The sequence below is a fragment of the Pararge aegeria genome, chromosome 3, assembly GCF_905163445.1.
Source record: "Pararge aegeria chromosome 3, ilParAegt1.1, whole genome shotgun sequence".
Lineage (NCBI taxonomy): Eukaryota > Metazoa > Arthropoda > Insecta > Lepidoptera > Nymphalidae > Pararge > Pararge aegeria.
In genome coordinates, this window is record NC_053182.1 from 20487305 (window position 1) to 20506541 (window position 19237).

At 40.2% G+C, this 19237-nt stretch overlaps 1 protein-coding gene across 1 annotated transcript in view; it reads right to left on the minus strand.

The window, feature by feature from the left end:
- Positions 1–19237, minus strand: part of LOC120637012 (laminin subunit alpha-1) — a 178097-nt gene that overhangs the window by 18938 nt on the left and 139922 nt on the right. Inside the window, exons 19-30 of the mRNA XM_039908594.1 lie at positions 18621–18727; positions 15449–15620; positions 9299–9460; positions 8070–8254; positions 6424–6627; positions 5783–6031; positions 4368–4573; positions 3733–3994; positions 3263–3428; positions 2079–2285; positions 623–1131; positions 105–341 (exon numbers count right to left, since the gene is read on the minus strand). Coding sequence (XP_039764528.1) covers positions 105–341; positions 623–1131; positions 2079–2285; positions 3263–3428; positions 3733–3994; positions 4368–4573; positions 5783–6031; positions 6424–6627; positions 8070–8254; positions 9299–9460; positions 15449–15620; positions 18621–18727 — 2666 coding nt within the window. The remainder of the gene's footprint in view (positions 1–104; positions 342–622; positions 1132–2078; positions 2286–3262; positions 3429–3732; positions 3995–4367; positions 4574–5782; positions 6032–6423; positions 6628–8069; positions 8255–9298; positions 9461–15448; positions 15621–18620; positions 18728–19237) is intronic.

Genomic DNA, 19237 nt, shown 5'->3' on the forward strand with positions numbered 1-19237 from the left:
AATGCAAAACTCAAGACGTTCATCATGTGACAATATACGTTATGAAAGAAAACAATATTGAATTTGAATCTAAAATTTCCCTTTCTAAGTAAAATATTATGAACCTCTAAAGCAAGTCGACACCGCAGTCCCACATCTTTGACAGCAGCCAATTTTGGCAAAACTCGTCTTTTCAGTTCAACTACGACATCTCCTGCGTTCCAGACAGTCTCAGCAAGTCGAGGAATGTCTTCTGCCTTCATTTCCCACTCCCCAAGACTTGACTCAAGCTGGTGAATCCTTTTCAACTCATCATCTATTCGATAATTGAATTCTTGAATTGACGTCGATTGCATGTTTGCCTGAAACAAAAATCTTTAAAAAATTAATTTAAAATCATCGTCCTAATGTCACACAGTTGACGATAGCCCTTTAAGCACACCCTACCCAAGAAAAGTCTTAATTTCGTTTTAATATTTATGTAAAGAAAACCCAGAAATTGACCCAGAAATGCTAAATACGTTAAGCTACATAACATTCCACGACAATAATTTATATCTGTATATATATGGTAGACATTGCTTCATTGCGTTCGTGCAAAAAGCATACCAAAATATATACAACAATGTTCAAAGTTACTTACCAAATCGGATATATCTGTGGCTCTAGCAATGGCGCCAATCAAACTCAATTCTTTTATAGATTTCAATAAGTGGCGTGCTTCCTTCAAAGCTCTGTGTGCGCTTAAATGTTTTTCTCCTCTAGCGAAATCGTCTAACACTGCAACTTGTTCACCAATAATGCCTCGGTGTTTTAAAACTTCTTCCAAACCACTCATACTTTCTAAACTCAAAGAATGAGCCTCATTTTCTCTTCTAGCAGCTTCTGTTTTCACTCGGTTGGCTATTGTAAATAACTCGTGTTCTGATGCCTCCAATTTACCAACTGATGTTTCCAGATGTTTAGAATTCTCTAGCTTTCTTTTTTCGTGTTGGAGTGAGATTTTCAATACAGAAGCGTTGTGGGCAAACTCCCGTAAAGCGGGAAATGGTTGTGGTATTCTGCTTAGCTCTGTTGGATCTACTCGTAAGTGCAAGTCGCTGGTGAGGCTCTCGACTGTGTCTAATAGTGTTTGTGTGCAATTGTCGCAAGCTGTAAAAAAATAAAACACAATAATGACTTGTAGCACATTACTTCAAAAGAATAATAAATTTAATTCAAGTGTATAGCTAGAAAACGCTGTATTTTGTTTCCACCACAATCTAACCTTCTAACCAGTTGTGGATATGACAGTTATATTAAACCCATACCCTTAATTGAACGATCGTCGGTAGGCTGAATTTTTTTTATAGTTATAATTGATGGGCCAAGCAGATGAACCACCTGATGGTAAGAAGAAAACCATCCCCTATAAACAGAGCAACATGCTGCCCTATGACCATCAATTTAAGCTTTATGTGCCTGTGACACCGGCAACCACGCCTTTCAGACTGAAACAATGCTGTTCAGCGGCAGAAATAAGCATGGCGATAGTACGTCCGGACGAGCTCTGTCACAATAAGGTCTACACTACTAAAATTGTATTATTAAATTAAATTGGGTTAGCAATTATTCATTGCAAAGTTAACATCTCCTGAGGATGCTACGGATTATAGCAAACTAAGCTTAACTTTCTTTATTAATTATTTAATTGTTATCTTAATCTTTCATAAATATTTCAATTCTCTGATTATTCAGGAAGCCCTTTTGTCCTATGGACGAACGACAAACGACGACGGACGATGAATGAAGAAAGTAGGAAGATTCTGAATAAATAGACACCAGACGCAGGTAAGTCACTAGCAAAAGTTTACCGCCGGAAATAAGTAGGCTCATTTTCGGACAACCAACATTAAAATTAGAGATTTATGCAGGTACATTTGAATCAATTGAATCACCAAAATGAGCCCACAGACTTTGACAAAAGTGTACACTGTCAAACCTTATAGCTAACTTCAGGGTGGCGGTTTTTTCTGACGGCGTGCGCTCGCATCGTAAAAAATTATCCTATCATTTTTCCCTAAAGCGCCAAAAGAAGTATAACCTCAAAAATGACTTACGTTTACATCCATCCTCGTCCAAGTAATGCCGTCTCATGGCGCACGTTTGACACTTGTCCCCCGTAGCGAACGATCTGCAATGGCAGCGCGCCTGGGCGTCACATCGCAGGGACACGGCGCCGCGTGTGTCGCACTCACAAGGCACGCACTGGTCGCCCTGCGGTCGGAAGCCGCTCGCACATGACTCGCAAGTTGGGCCGGTGTAACCTGGCAATATAATACTGTGAATTAACAAGGGTTCATAATTCGATGTCACTTTGGGGGTGGCAAAGTTCGCAAGCCGTGACGCACCTCTAACTTTTCTAAGTTTTGTGCGTTTTAAGCAATTTTTTCCATAATTTTCTCAAAGGCGTGTGAAGTCCACCAATCTGCATTGTGGGAGGAAACCCGTGCCCTGTAATGGGCTGCTATTGGGTTTATATGATGATGATATATAATAATAAATAAGTAATGAGCGTTTTAAGCAAATAAATAACACTTGCTTCAACGGTGAAGAACAACATCGTGGGGAAACCTGCACGCCTGATAGTTTTCCATAATGTCCTCATTCTGAGAGTAGACCCGTGCCCTGTAGTGGGCCGGTTTGATATGAGTCGGAATTAAAAAAAAACTACAAGTGAAAATAATCTCAATTTTAAATTTATTTTATTTAATCTATTTTAATTCGAACCACCAAAAATTGCCTATATCACTCTCTATCTCTTAAGGCTTTATGCCAAAAAAAACAGTTAATTCGTTGCTTAGTTAAGGCTTGCAGGAATGACAAACAAACAATCTTTCGCATTTATTATTATAAGGAAGTATAGCGTGTTATATTTTGTAGAACTGCTAATGCTAGGCAAACATATTTCCTGCCCAAATTTCGGTTCACCTTTTTTTATATTGACAGATCAAGCAGAAGAAGTGGACAAGCATCACCCATAAACAGGGCAACACTTCGCAGGGAATACCAGGATCACTTCCTGCAAAGTGTCGCCTTGGGTCCATCGATCTGACACGCACGTGTTATGTATGTCTGTAACTACACCGGCAACCACGCCCTGCCTGCTGTTTTGTGGTAAAAATAGGCATGGCGGTAGTACCTACATATTTCGCCTGACAAGCTCTGTCACAGTAAGCTCTATCATTCATTTCATGTTCTGTCTTGAAGCATTAGGCAAAGTTGTTATTATCAAAGTTCTCACCAATCTTGCAATAACACCTGAGACGTCCGTGCGCCACCGCGCATGAAGTGGCCCGCGGACGGTCCCGCGCCGGGCACGGGCACGGCTCGCAGCCAAGTTCCGGGGACCCGTAGTACCCTTCTGCACACCGTTCACACTTCGGACCTCCAGTGTTGTGCGTGCAATTCTATAAAGTTGACATATGACAGATTTTAAGTTACATGTTTTTTGTGAAACAAGCAGCCCGTAAACGCCACTGGGCAAGAATAAAGTTAGATTAGTTCTCCCGGCGAATTAGATTATATGACTATAATATAAACCTCAGGCATTGTAATAAGAATTATGTAATTTTTAAAACACCTCAAGATAAATTTGGAATCTATTTAGGTACCACAAGATAACTTGGGTACCATCAAAGCAAGAATCAGTGTAAATTTTTTAGGTAATCTTGCCCCAACTTAGATCATATTAAAAAAATAAAGACAACTTACCAAACAATGCCCAGTGCGTGGATGACACTCAATTGCCCTGTTATTACACTCGCAGGGCTTCGCAGTGCCTTCTACGTTAATCACGATAGTTCCTCCTATATGGTGCAGTTGAGGAGGGGAGGGCGGCATCCAGAAACCAGTGGCAGGTCGGTGACACGAGGCTGCATCGTACCCTCGGGGACATAAGCAACGTTCTACTCCAGGAGCTGGGGCCCCACGAGTCAGGCCTGCTATTGCTGTTTCTAGGGACACGTTAAGTAACCTGCGAATGAAATAATGGAAGATATAATCAAAACTAGTAGTCCAGGGGAATGAGGAAGGCAAACGGGAACGCGGTCGACCACCCACGCGTTGGAAAGACAAAATAAAAGGGGTAACCCATACTTATACTATAGATGCGAAAGTGTGTTTGCTTGTCCGTCGTTCACACCCTAACTTAGCAAAAAATCGACTTGATTTTTTGGATCAGAGTCAGTAAAAAATACGGCGAGTAACATAGGCTATCTTGCAACGATGGTTTACAGGAACATTATTATAATTTTTTTGACTTACTATCGTCCCTCCTTCACCCTAACAAAGCAACTGAGCGACTTATTAAATAAGGATTTTTTGAATTTGAATTAACTGATACTCACAATACATGTAGAGGTTCCATAGTAAGAGGCGCTCGGGTACTCAATCGTAAAAGTAATCGTTGTACATCAATTAAGCCCAACATCAGAGCTGATCTTGATGCGACAATAGGCCCTCTTGTCCGAACGCGATCACCGGCCCTCGGTCGGACTTCCCATAGCGACTCGTGTAGGTAGACTGCATGAGAACCGTTGACTGCTGGCATACGCTGTTCAAATAAGATTTGATGAACTTGACTCTCACTCTGTCTAAAACTTATTTTAGTTTTTTTTCACCGGAAATAATGATTATGCTGTATACACCTATAATTGGTTGTTGCAATGGAGCCAGACTGATTTTTTTTTAATGTTGTTACAATAAATATCTGGCGTGTCTTATAAATAAATAAATCAATAAATAAAACTTTAAATGCAAGCTTTTGTAGGTATTCAATTTCAAAATTCAGTGTTGTTTATGATTCCGATATATTCTCACCGAATAATACAAATTTGGCTCTTAATTCATAGATCGTAAAATCCGTGTTATCATTTAAAATATGAATGTATTGTTGAGCTGTTTGTGACAGAGCTCGTCCTGGGAAATACTACCACCCAGTGGCGTGCAGAGAGGGTATGCACAGGGTATGCAGATGATATAATATGAAGGAAATCTCCTGTACGAGTCATAAATACTTAAGGGTAGGCTTTTAATAACTCTTTCAATGTCTATCCTTAAGTTCTTTATAACTCGTACTGGAGATTTTCTTCATTTTATATCATCTGCATAACCTGTGCAATGTGAAGTGTTGCTCGGTTTATAGGCGATGGTGTGCCACTTACAATCAGGTCAGGCCCATTTATAATAAAAAATTACTGTTTTTACTATACTGGCTGTGGATATTTAATAAGTGTTATTATTCAGTGAATGAAATGTTGGCTATGAATAAATAAATAAAAAAAATTAGGTAAAGCATTTCAAAATAAAAATAAAAAGATTTTTTTTAATTCCTTCTGCCAGAGGTTGCCTGTAAGAGATTGCTTGCAGCAATAAGGCCGCCTTTGCATGCCTACAATTATTGTTCTGTTGCTTATTCTATATTTTATGTTTATTTCGATGTTTGTGTGCAATAAAGTATTTCTTCTTCTTCTTCTTCATTTATTATATATGACAATGTAATGATTTTATTTTTATTTCAGTTAAAATATGACATGTGCGATATGCTTTAATACGTTTTTTTAATATGTAACTATTTGTAAGCTTGAATAATATTGCACGCCTGAAATGGAAAACTGTATTTAGCTCATAAGTCTGATGGAGCATGGTCTTATAATTCATAATTCAAAGTTTATGTACAATAAATGAATTATGAATTATAAGAAAAAACAATTTTGATCCTTAAAAAATACGACTTTAACTAATAAGTATCTTTATTAAATACCTCATAGTAGTCCAGTATAATGTTATTCCCATAAATGCTGACGAGCGGAAACCTCATCAGCACATGCTGTGGCAGCGCTTCACCACCCTCTTCTTCCACTTGGAAACGCAAGGCTCCTCCATATGACAACACGTGGTCACCCAGGAACAGCTCGCTGAGCTCAGCATACACTGGTGCAGGTGGCCAGGGCAGGGGTATCGTGGCTTCTTGGAGACTAGTGCGGACTGCGAATGGTGAATCTATGTCCATCTAAAACGGGTAACCTTCGGTACAGTTTTTAATATCTTCAAGTTCATAGTTCAGTTATTATGAACACTTTACTAAGGTATGGTATGGCTATGGGCCTCATAAGAAGGCTCAGAGTCACTCAGCAAGGGATGGAAAGAGCTATCTTAGGAGTAATGCTGTCATCAAATCAGAAATCAGGAGATAGCTCAACGAGTCGCGAAGCTGAAGTGACAATGGGCGGGGCACATAGTTCGGAGAACCGATGAAACTTTGGGGTCCCAAGGTGTTGGAATGGCAACCCCGACGGGTAAACGCAGCGTTGGTTGAACACCAACCAGGTGGACAGACGTTTTTTAGATATCTTTTGGTAAGTGGTGTAATGGTGGAAGAAATACAGCTTAAAGATGACTCACTGTAGCAGTGTTGACCATATCTCCTCTCAGAACCTTCAGGTGTAATGGAGTAGCGGCATGCAACGCTGCTCGCGTCACTTCTGCCTGCGTGCATTTGGCGCTTCGACCGAAGCAGAAGCATGCTGTGCAGCCCACAGGGTTGGTTTCTGACAGACCGAATGTCCCGTCTAAGCATTCGTCACATTTCTCGCCTACAACGTTCTCCTGCAAGGAATTAAACAAATTAACAAATATCTCTGCATGGGCCCCTGGTTAAACGAGAATTTTTAGACGTAGTAGATGTTTTTGTGAAAGAATGAATTCGATTCTCATTTCAGTAAATTCAGAAAAAAACACAGACACTTCAAGTACAAAAGGCAGCCTTATCGCTAAGGAACGATCTCTGCCAGACAACCTTAGGATTAGGAAAACTAAAAAGAAAACGAAAAGGTGGATTACACTGTTTATAACACACATACGAATAACTACATACATAAACCTATAAAACTATTGATAAATATAAAAAATAAATAAATTGATATTATACTTTAGCATACCATAAATACTGAAATATAAGTTAGAGCAAATAAAAAATAAAAAGTTCTGCTAACAAGAGTCGAGAATATACAAGTATCATGTTATAACATACAAGCGGTCCTTCGCGACCGTTTCAACCTTAAAAGATAGACATATGCTAGCGCGGATTATTTTTTAGAACTTTCAAAGGGGAACGACTTTGTCATACTAATTTTTCTTGAAACTTTAACCATTTACGCAGCGCTCTCAACAAAAGCTCTCATAAGGAAAATAAACCTCGTTTTTTAAATATTCTTCATTCTTGCCATGCTTCTATTGGTCTCAGTGTGATGATTCATCCTTCATCGATAAATGGGCTATCCAAGACTGAAATATTTTTCAAATCCGGCTGACCGGTAGTTTCTGAGATCATCGCGTTCAAGTAAACAAACAAATACTTAAGCTTATATTATAAGATTCAGGAATATTTAAGGGTAGGTATGATGAAAATCAGACCACTCGTCTTCGCCACCAGGTGCGTTAAAGGGCTTGCATGCTTTTGCTGATAATAAACTGATCTGATGCTGCTATATCTTCAGACTGAGTCCATACTAATATTATAAATGCGCAAGTGTGTTTATCTGATTCTCCTTACTTAATAAATAATACGATATAAATACCTATAGTTGAAAGGACGCAGACTGCCTAGGTTACTTTTGGTGCTTAAAAAACATCAAATTTCCAAGGATGGGTTACAGGAACATCCGTATTTTTTGACCACATATCGACCTTTTTTCATGTCATCAGAAAGTAACCAAGCGAGGAAATTAAGCTAATTTTGCTATACCAGAATCTGTATGGTGTAATTTATAATTTTTTCAATCCTTATACTCTACACCAAACAGATCTTCGGCAATGTACCTTTTATGCACGTTTCGCTCCGAAACCGGAACACCCTCAGGAGATGTTGACTTTAGAATGAATAATTGATAGGTTAATTATTGTTAAGGATATTAACAATTATTCATTGTAAAGTCAACATCTCCTGAGGATGCTTCCATAATATATCATGGATTTCCGCAAAGTAGCGCCTGCTTCTATCCAATAACCAAGCGATAGGTAAGTATAATATGAGAAAAGCTTATACTCGCCTTGCACGGACACTGCCCGGTCTGGTCGCAAGCGCACAAGCCCTGTTCACAGCCTCTTGTGCCAGCAATATTGCAGCCACAGGGTCGACATCGCGGCCCAAAGTGGCCCGCGGTACAGCGCGAGCACTCTCGACCCGTCCAACCAGCTCGGCACTCGCATTTCCCGGAGATTGCGTCGCAACTATCTGGAAGAACATTAATTTGATGTTTAACATCCATGGATCGGTGTCTACTTTCAAATTTTTCACCAAATTTCAATGTAGCCCTCTAATAAAAAAAACCCAAATTGGTAAATATTAAATATAAATAAATATACTACGACAATATATTTATAAGTATTGACTTATAATATACATATAAAAATCAAGACACTGAAAACATTCATGTTCAGCACACAGACATTTTCCAGTTGTGGAAAACGAAGCCACGGGTTGGACTCCGAAAGGAGATTCGCTGCCCACGGCGCCAATCGGAAGGCAAATAGTACTGAAGGCGTTTCAGCGGGAACGCTTCGATCAGGTTATATTTCATAAACTCACGTTATGGCTGCTGTGAGTGCGTCTATAGGCCATACTGCCATATTTTTTTTTACCACCAAGCTTCAGTGGTTACTGGTGTGATCACAGACACATAAGGCTTAAAACCTACGCATCTGCTTGAGAGTTCTACATAATGTTCTCAAAGTCATGTCCACCAATCCGCACTGGGCCAGCGTAGTGGACTACGGCCTCTGGCCTTCTCACTGTGGAATAAGACCTGTGCGCTGTACTGAGCCAGTAATAGGGTAATATGATGATGGTTAAGATAAAAGTTAATTATTACTATATATGAACAAAAACTCTAAATAATGCACTTAGATCTAGTCACCAATATAGACAACTTTATAAATTTAACCGACAGGTGTGCGAATGTCTGGCAGCCGCACCCTGAGCGCTTTGACTAAGCTACGGTTCTCTGCCGATGCAGAAATTAGTATATATGCATTTATAAACAGTCTTCGACCCAGGCCGCGATTGCCTGTTGGTTTCGAAAAATTGTATATCCATTTTAAATTTATGAAATTGATATTTCCTCCAAGTGTAGGTAAAAACTCTATAATAAGAAAATAAAATATATAGATATTTTTTCTGATTGTTATGGATTTAAGGCGTTTTACAGCAATGTCTCAACCAGAATTACTTCTGCTTCTATCCAATAACAGTGATTCCTTCAGCGATATGGTAACTCACCAGTCAGAGCGCCCGGGCCGCAAGCACACGGCCGGCAGCCGGCCGCTCGTCCCCAGAACCCTCGGGCGCAGTGCTGGCACCCCGGCCCGCGGGTCCGAGTGGGGCACACGCAGCGTCCTGTGATCGGCGAGCATACTCGCCCGTCTGTGCAGGTGGGGCACGCTGCAAAACAGCTTAATATAAATAAATAATAAAAAAATATTATGTGTTCCGATTGACGTCCGAAGTCCATTATGAGAGTACATCGTCTTCGTTCCGTGTTCACCGCTAGATGGCGTTGTACCTACCCGTAACCTGCGCCTGCGCCTCAAGCGCCCTCCGTACGAAGCTGAGTGAACTAAGTTACTTACGACAAGCCGCCATGTTCTCTGAACATTGTTGCGTCGTTCGTCGAACCGTGCGGTCGACTGCTAGCATTGGCTTAAGATTTAACTTTTGAGTTTAAAGTAAAAAGTTAATATCGTATTTAAATTATTTTTTCTCTTTAAAAATAAAAGTGAATAAAAGTGTTAGTGTATCTATTCGTAACCAATCGTTTTAAATATGGAAAACGATTTAATAAGTGCGCCGAACGAGCCTTCAAGGAAAAGATCAACTCCGGGCCCCTCGACTTCCTCGTCAAACAGTTCAGACGATTCCTCGAACGGCAGCGAGCCGCTGAACAAACGTTGCCGACGCCGCTGCGAAAGTGCGATTTCGAAGGAGTCTGACCTTGATAGAAGATTTGAGGTATTATCTCAACAGTTGGTGAGTCATGTTAACAATATCTTAACTTCGAATTTCCCGTTAAATACTGCTGCCTCTCAAACGCTTTCTAATGCTAATCAAGGCCAACGTTTCGAGGCCAATTTACCAAATGTATCGAGTACCCTCAGTCATGATTTTTATTTGCAACCTCCAGACACAAAGACTTTTGATAATATATCGGAACTCGGTGTTTTTATCAAAGAACCTACCGTGCCAAACGCTAATCCGGATCGTGTGGCTAAAATTGTATCTTTGCAACGATTTAATTCGCCCGAGTGGAACTCTGTCCGCTATACCGATATTCAGAAAAAATATGTGGCCTACCCTGCCTTCACAGACCTTAGAGTAAATGAAGAACTCAGGCGTTTTGAAGACCCCTTGTCACCATTGAGATGGTTTCAAATGGAAAGAAGTTTTGCGGCCCTTTCTAACGCGCTTCTGGCGCAAAATGAATGTGTTAATCAATCCTTACAGGAAATAATTAACTGGGCAGGTAAGTCAGATACACAACTTACACCTAGTTCTCTATGTGTTAAAATCAGTGAGTCCTTTGGTAGAGAATCTAAATATACCAACGTCACCCAGGATATCTTGCAAATAGTTTGCGGCAAGCGTGCTGAGGTCATGGAATTAAGGCGTCGCTCACTTTTGAAGCAGCTGAAGTCGAAGTACGCTCGTGAGGATATTGACAAGATTCCACCATCGTCTGAATACATATTTAATCCAGACGGTCTATCGGCCTATTTGAGTAAGATGGGGGGGCTAGATAAATTAGAGAAACAAAATCCGCCGCGAACTACCCGCCCGAAATCTCCAGAGCCGTCTACCTCATCATTTCATCAGAATAAAACCTTTCATCCGCAAAATAAAACAAAGAAACATAACCAAGACAAAGAGTTTCGAACCAAAAGACATTTCACTGCTACAGAAAAAAAGAGAGGGGGACAAAAGGACAAAAGTGGAAGAAAAACAGGAAATCGAAATAAATGACTCACCGACTTTCTCAGGAGGTTGCTTACAGCATTACCGAAGCACCTGGCAGCATTACAAACCTCCAAATCCTGTGCTCAAAATAATTTCAGGGGCTCGTATTCCATTGAATCAGAGTCCACCATTGGTTATGCCAACTTCAGAAATTCTAGAAAAATTTCGAACCCCTGTATCACCAGCCATGACTTACGAAATAAAGGAAATGATTCAAAAACACATTGTGGAACCAGCACCAACAACGCCCTCGTTTCTCTCACCTTTATTTCTAATAAAAAAGAACAGCAAAAAGAGTCGAGTGATTTTCAATTTAAAGGCTTTGAATCGTTATATGATGCCAAGACATTTTCATCTATTCCGTTACCAGCAGATGCCCGAATTTCTACAGCCTGCCGATTGGATGGTCAAACTGGATCTCAGTCAGGCTTATTACCACATACCGATCAAACAAGAACACAGACGTTTCCTCCGTATCAGTTACAACGGTTTCCTGCTGCAAATGACGTGCTTACCATTTGGCCTGGCATCAGCGCCGAGAATGTTTGCCACAGTCACAAACTGGACAGCAGAAATGCTCCGTATGAAAGGTCTTCGTTTAGTAGTCTATTTAGACGATTACCTGATTGTTCATCAGTGCAAAACGACTCTCCGAACTCAGGTAATGATGGCCATCAAATTCTTAACCAGCCTAGGTTGGTGTCTAAACACAGAAAAATCTGTCACCACTCCGAGAAGGACAGTAGAGTTTCTGGGAATCCACTGGGACACCGACACCAATACAGCGTCCCTACCCCCAGAAAAAGTAAGCAGAATACGCCATCATCTGCTGTCTCTCCTAGCTGCAGGCTCATGGACCCTCAAGCAGGCGCAACGCCTCTTAGGGTGCCTCAATTTTGCAACCTTCATCACCCATCGGGGAAGGTTGCATTGCCGGACGTTGCAGCGTCACTGCAATCTCCTTCGCAAAGAACCTTTAGAAACTACTCGTTTCAGCGAAGAGGTATCAATCGAACTGGAATGGTGGTTAGAGAACATCAATCAACAGAGACCGATACATCCCGTAGACAAACCGGTAAACTACTTGATAACAGATGCCTCGGATATTCAATGGGGTGCTGTAGTAAACAACAAAAATATTCACGGAGTTTGGAGTCCACATCAGAGAAGATGGCATTGCAACCTCAAAGAGATGTACGCTGTAATAGCTGCAATAACAGCGCAGGGGTCAGTCCTCAGAAAATCTTCAGTAATCGTGCAGAGCGACAACAAAACCGTTGTGTCATACGTGAAAAACGAGGGAGGGACGAAGTCACTTCCGCTGTTAGAACTGACCAAACAGCTCTTAGCCCTAGTGGACGATCTCGATGTTGTATTAGTTCCTCATTACCTTCCCGGAATATACAACGTGGAGGCCGACGGCCTCTCCCGAAATCGAACAGCCTCCGAATGGCATCTGAAACAAGTAGAATATCAAAGAATCTTCAGCCTATGGGGAACCCCCGAAATAGATCTCTTTGCATCAAAACACGCTTACGTCGTTCCGAATTATGTTACCAGAGACTTTTCAGACTCGAACGCTTGCTATCACGACGCGTTCAGCAAATCTTGGACATACCATCTAGCTTGGATTTTTCCACCACCGGGTCTCATCCCGCGTGTACTGCGCCACCTAAACAAAGCGGAAGGCCGGTACATAATAATTGCACCCAGGTGGACGAAACCCTTTTGGCGCCCAGACCTGAAGCGCCGAGCTCTAAAACGCCCAACGAAGATCCGGAACCTAGAGCGCAACTTGGTAGACACCTTCACGGGACGACCGCCGACTCGGGTGTCCAGCCTTCTTCTGGAAGCCTGGCTCATTTCGGGTGGGACGCACTGACCGACAACTGGTCTGTCCAGGAGAAAGAGTTACTATCATCGTGTTGGAGAACATCTACTCTTCGAACCTATAAGCTCATTTGGCAGAAGTGGTTGTTGTGGTGTCAGAAACATAATTTAAATTGTCATTCTCCTAACCCAGCAGATGTAGCACGTTACTTAGCTTTTCTTTATTTAACTGAAAAATTGGCTTATCGTACCATTCTTGTTCATAAATCAACCATAGCATCTATTTGTGAAACTTCTTGCAATGTGAAGATATCGAGTAGTCACATCGTAAAACATGTTTTAAAAGCGATTTCTCTAGCGAAACCGATACCGCCTAAGGCTCCCATATGGGATGCAAGAATCCTTATTAGATACCTCAAAGAAACTAATCCCGACATCAGTAATTTATACGATGTTTCTAGACGTACCGCCACTATACTACTTCTTTGTTCTAGTCGTAGAGTACACGACCTCTCACTATTACACTGCGATTCAAAGCACTTCATAGATAATGAGGATAGTATTATCTTGCACCCGGAATTTGGATCTAAGACTGATAGTATCCATCATCAGCAGTCCAGTTGGTTATTACGTAAAGCACCTGACAGGAACGTTGACCCAGTTTTCTGGCTTAGGACTTTGTCTAGCGTGACAAAAGAATACCGAAACACAATTTCTAATCTCTTTATTACAACGAGAGGGTCAGTTAGAGCAGCTAGTCCAACAATCATCGGAGGTTGGGTAAAGCGGATCCTCATAGATGCCGGTATAAAGGCCTCGCCTGGTAGCTTTAGATCGGCGGTCTCTTCCTTAAACTGGATAGAAAACTACCCCATTAATGATATTTTGTCTAAAGCAAATTGGCAACATGAATCAACATTTCGAAAATTTTATCAAAAACAGATAGATCAACCCAGCCAAAATGCTTCTGACAAATCTCTTGCGGAATATTTTTCTGCTTATTAAACTGTAGACCATATTCCTTGTTAAATTATCTCAAGTGCCCTGTAGTGGTTTACTTTGATTATTTAATATTATTCGATTGCTTAACAGTCATTCTAATCCTTATTGTATATTGCAGTGAAGCTTTGATGAATGTTGAAAGTACTCTCCAAATGTATTGTAGTATTTTCGTTGAATATTGCATAATTTAATGATTATCACATTGTTGCGTTTTATTACAAGCCACCAGGAGATAACAAACATTTCTCTCATAATGGACTTCGGACGTCAATCGGAACACATAATATGCAAATTTTACCTACCAATAAAATTTTTATTATGTTTCCATAGACGTCCGAAGTCCAGACTAAGGTCTTCCTGGTGTTTATCCTCAGCCCTTTAGTATTATGAGCCGAACAATGATCAGAGAACATGGCGGCTTGTCGTAAGTAACTTAGTTCACTCAGCTTCGTACGGAGGGCGCTTGAGGCGCAGGCGCAGGTTACGGGTAGGTACAACGCCATCTAGCGGTGAACACGGAACGAAGACGATGTACTCTCATAATGGACTTCGGACGTCTATGGAAACATAATAAAAATTTTATTGGTAGGTAAAATTTGCATATTATAAACTAGCTGTTGCCCGCGACTTCGTCTGCGTTTGATTTTGTTTTTTAATGTGGCATTAAATTTAGTTGTAGTTCTAAAAAAAAAAATTAAAATTCAATATCGCTAAGCCTTAAATGAGGGGTTTGCTGCTGTCCGCTGAGGAGTTATGTCCTTTATCTCCAACCACGTTCAGATCTACACACAGGTTGGACAAAATTAACACATATTATAACTTCTGTTGTACAAATATAATTATTTAAATCGGTTATAATTTGTCGGAGTTATGGTGTAAAATCGACAGACATTTTCATCCCCTCTCCCAAAGAAACCGAGCTTAATGTCGGGATAAAAAGTATTTTATATTACTTCTAACACTTCCAAGAATATGTGTACAAAGTTTCATGAGGATCGGTTAAGTAGTTTTTGCGCGAAAGCGTAACAAACAAGCATACATTCACATTTGTAATATTAAGGATATACTACTGCAATACACACATTGCCATCTAGTCCCAAAGTAAGCGTAGCTTGTGCTATGGGTACTAAGATGACAGATGAAATTTTTATGAATAATATACATAAATACTTGTCCACCAATCCGCACTAGGCCAGCGTGGTGGATTACGGCTTAGGCCCCTTCTCATTGTTATTTGCTAAGCTCTTATTTGCCTATGAGTACGGCCATGAGAACCGGCGAGCGTTTCGCGGTACGTTATTGCTCTATTGTATTTTATTTTTTTTGGAAATTTCTCCGTGGTGAAAGTACTATTAAATAAATATCACTTGCTTTAAATGTGAAGAAAACATCATGAGGAAACCTGCAAGCATTTGTACATAATGTTCTCACCGGCGTGTGAAAATTCCCAATCCACGCGTAATTCGGGTTTTAATTCTGTTAGGAGACTCGTGACTAGTAGAGAGCTGATAATCGATTGTTAATGGTTACTAAAACCCTAACAATGTCTTACGGTACGCCGTATGAAACGTAATTAGTTCTACTCACGTAAGCAGCCCGTGGGTCCATATCCGTAGTATCCGGGTAGGCAACGGTCGCAGCGCGGTCCGCCTACACCCACTGCGCAGGCGCATAGGCCCGTGACGGGATCGCAGGCTGACGCGCCTGCGCCGCACTCGCAACGCCGACAGCCGCCTTGCTCCAGGCCCCAGTAACCTTCCTGTGGAGACATGTTTTATAAGACATGTAATATAAGAAATAACTTTTTTTTATCCATTATAAGTTATCCCTTGACTGAAATCTTACCTGGATAAGTGTCTAAGATGGTAGCAGATTAGCCTATAAAGGGTTATATTAAACCCAAGCCCCTAATTAGTGTCTACGCGGCATCGTTCTGGAGCGTTAAATCGCTTGGTGGCACGTCTGTCAACTGAGATTGTTTATTTCAACAAATAAAACTGCAAAATCTAGCGATCCGCCATGAAAGGTGATACGCTGAATGACGTCACGTCTATATAAACATAATTTTTGTACCGAAAACTTGAACTTCGAAAATAGCTGCGTATCAAGTATTTTGTGAATAGTTTTTAACTATTAGTTATGCAACAAGGACTTTATATGTAGCTTTATATGTTCAATTTGCCTATGACGTCACGGGTTTTCGTTATCGCGGTTAATACATTTTTAAAATTCAATTCGCATGTATGTATATTCTTAGAGTTTTACGCACCGCTATAAGGATTCATATGTGAGCCAATTCCTCATAATCGTTGCCTGGAAGAAATCACTATAAGTGATAAGGCCGCCTTTGTTACACAAATTTAAATGACTTGTACCTTTGTTGTTTTTATTTATTTCTAGTGTACAATAAAGTATTTTTGATTGATTGATTTATCGTCATCTAGCGCCAAAGTAAGCGTAGCTTGTGTTATGGGTACTCAGATGCCTGATGAATTATTTTATTTATTTATTTATTTAAGCCTTATAACTTTCCTGTACTTAACTTATACAACTACAGTGAATTATGTACTACTTAATCTATTATTCAACTATTATTTTTTATTTATGTATAATTTTTATGTATCAGGAACCCTCTTCGGTGAAGGACTCCTCCAAGACTGCCATCTTTCCCTATCCTGAGCTATTTGGATCCATTGTGGACCCGCGATTTTCTTAATATCATCATCCCATCGAGTACACGGTCTGCCTCTGTAGCGCTTGCCTGGTGGGCCTCTCCATGTGGTTACTGTTTTGGTCCACCTGTGATCTGTGAGGCGGCCTGATGAATATTGTTATGAAAAAGTGTCGCTGACACTGCAAAACATTCATATTCATAACACAAACATTTTCCAGTTGTGGGAATTGAACTCGCGGCCTTGGACTCAGAAAGCAGCTGCCCACTGCGCCAATCGGGCGTCAAATAATTAGCATGCCGTTAGTACTTCTCTAGAGGAGCTATGTCACAAAAACCTCTTCTTCTACTTAAATACTGTTTATAAGCAAGAGCCGTAAGCGAGTAAAATTGCCCGATTACTGCAGCATGCACTAACGTAAATGCATGAACAAAGAGGATTAGAAATTGAATATAATTAAGTCGTGACCAGCTAACTGTAATGGCTGCCATTAGGAGCTGTTTTGTTCCTCAGATCTACCAGGTGGTCGTGTGAAGTGGCCCTAATTCCAATAATTGCTAAAGCCTGGAATTACCCGCTGCTTATTCAATTAAATGCCATTCTGTTACAAGTGAACTGTGATTTGTGTGAGTGGGCCGCAATTTGTTGTGAAGGATTTGTTGCTTTGGCTTAGCGATTTCTGATGCGTAAATATATTTCTGTACTATTTTATACACCAGTGGTTAAAACTTAGCGGTTTACTATCTGGGCGTCGTATTTGAACCCTGGCACACCTCTAAATTTCCTAAGTTATCTGCGTTTTAGGCAATAATAATAATTATTATTTATTTATTTCATATAGAAAAATGTGTACAGCAGGGATCTCCTTATGGACACAATGATTTGTGCACAAAGGAGTGCTCAAACACTCGCACTAAGGTAACTTGTGTTACGAGTGTCGCCACCTTCCTTCGGACCCATTACAACAACGTGAAATTAGGAAAATACAATTATCGCGATACATAATATACAAAACAAAAATATATGTATTAAATTAATTACAATGATTCAAGTTTTTTTTAATTGTGGTGTGTGTGTGTGTGTGTGTGAATGTATGTGTACTTTATAGCAATTGTAAAAATTTAATGTATTGTATAGCAATTAAATATTACTTGCTTTAACGATGAAGGAAAACATCGTGAGGAAACCTGCATGCCTTAGAGTTCGAGAGACCGAGAGAGACCTTTGAGAAGGTCTCACCCTTGGCTACAGCCTTCCTTCCTTAACAATAACCCTTCTTATAGGGGGAGGACACCCATGTCTTGTAGTGCACCGGTTAATAATTATGACGATCATCATGTTTTGTAAGTTGTTGTAGAGGTAGTCTGTCAAATGATACCCTCAAGTGATAGCCGAGAAGACGGATTTATTTTGTTGCACTCTGAGTGAACTCACAAATATAGCGATTTGGATTTTATCATATACATAATAGTTATATATATTATTAAAATTTCCATAACATGCTGCATTGTCGTATTAGGATAACTTTTTCCTGTAATGACAAAAATGTAAGATGGGGAATAAATAAATAAATAAATTTATTCCTCCAGAAGACCTTATTTGACAGTATACAACGTGTAAATGAAAACCGAAATATTACTTCACATGCTTTAGAAGTACATCTTTCACAGTCTATGAGACTTTTCTGTGAAACACAAACGCTAAAAGTTTTTGAGTAAACCACTACGGTATTTATTGCTGAATGAAATCAGAACCACAAAACGCCTGACACTATAAAAGGTACGCGTTGTGTAGCGTAGGTATCATGCGCGTGTCGGTCTTTTATCTGCAGTAGGGTTGTCAATTGTCATAATTTAACTCAGAAACGATTTGTATAGAAAAATAAATATGCTATTTTTGGCTAAATATTTTTACAGAATGCTTCCTTATGAAATATCCTTAAGCATCCTACCAACAGTAGGTATTTCGTAATTCGGTACCACGTTGAATAAATTTCTTGGACTATAATTATATAGGGAAAAATGGTCGTTAAATGCACTCTGCGGAATCGGATGGTCTCCAAAGTCAGGTCTTAGCTGGATAGTTACCTCACAGGTGTCGCAGGCTCGGCCGGTGACGTGCGGTCGACAGCGGCACTGTCCCGTGCGGATGTCACACGCGTTGCTTTCTGCGCCCACAGACGAACAGTTGCACCCTGTAACAAGGGTACACATCATATGAACATCGTGAACACGTAATGCGATCATCCTTAGTCTATTATACTCCTGTTGCTGCAGGCTATGTCTCTCATTAAAGAGAGTGTTTTAGAGTACAAACCCACCACGCTCCTCTAATGCGAGGTTGTGGGTTTTAACATACGCCTTAACACATTCCGTGCACTCCGAGGCATGGTGCTTGACAAAGCCACTTTGGTACTGAGAATTTCCTAACAGAATAACTTATAGGTAGCTCGAACGGAAATTAAACTGAGTACCTAGTTATTGTCAATGCTTGCGCAAGAGTTTATTTAAATAAAGATTTTTCATGCAATTTTCAACTTTTAATTTGACATCTTTATAAATGGATTTCATCCAACATCGTTTATTCGAGTACCTACTCTAAAATAAACATATAATAGTTATTTTTTAACTTTGAGTAATAATATGAGACTTTACAACAGTCTTTTTAATCTTACAACCTTCAATATTTCACGTATGGCCTTCCC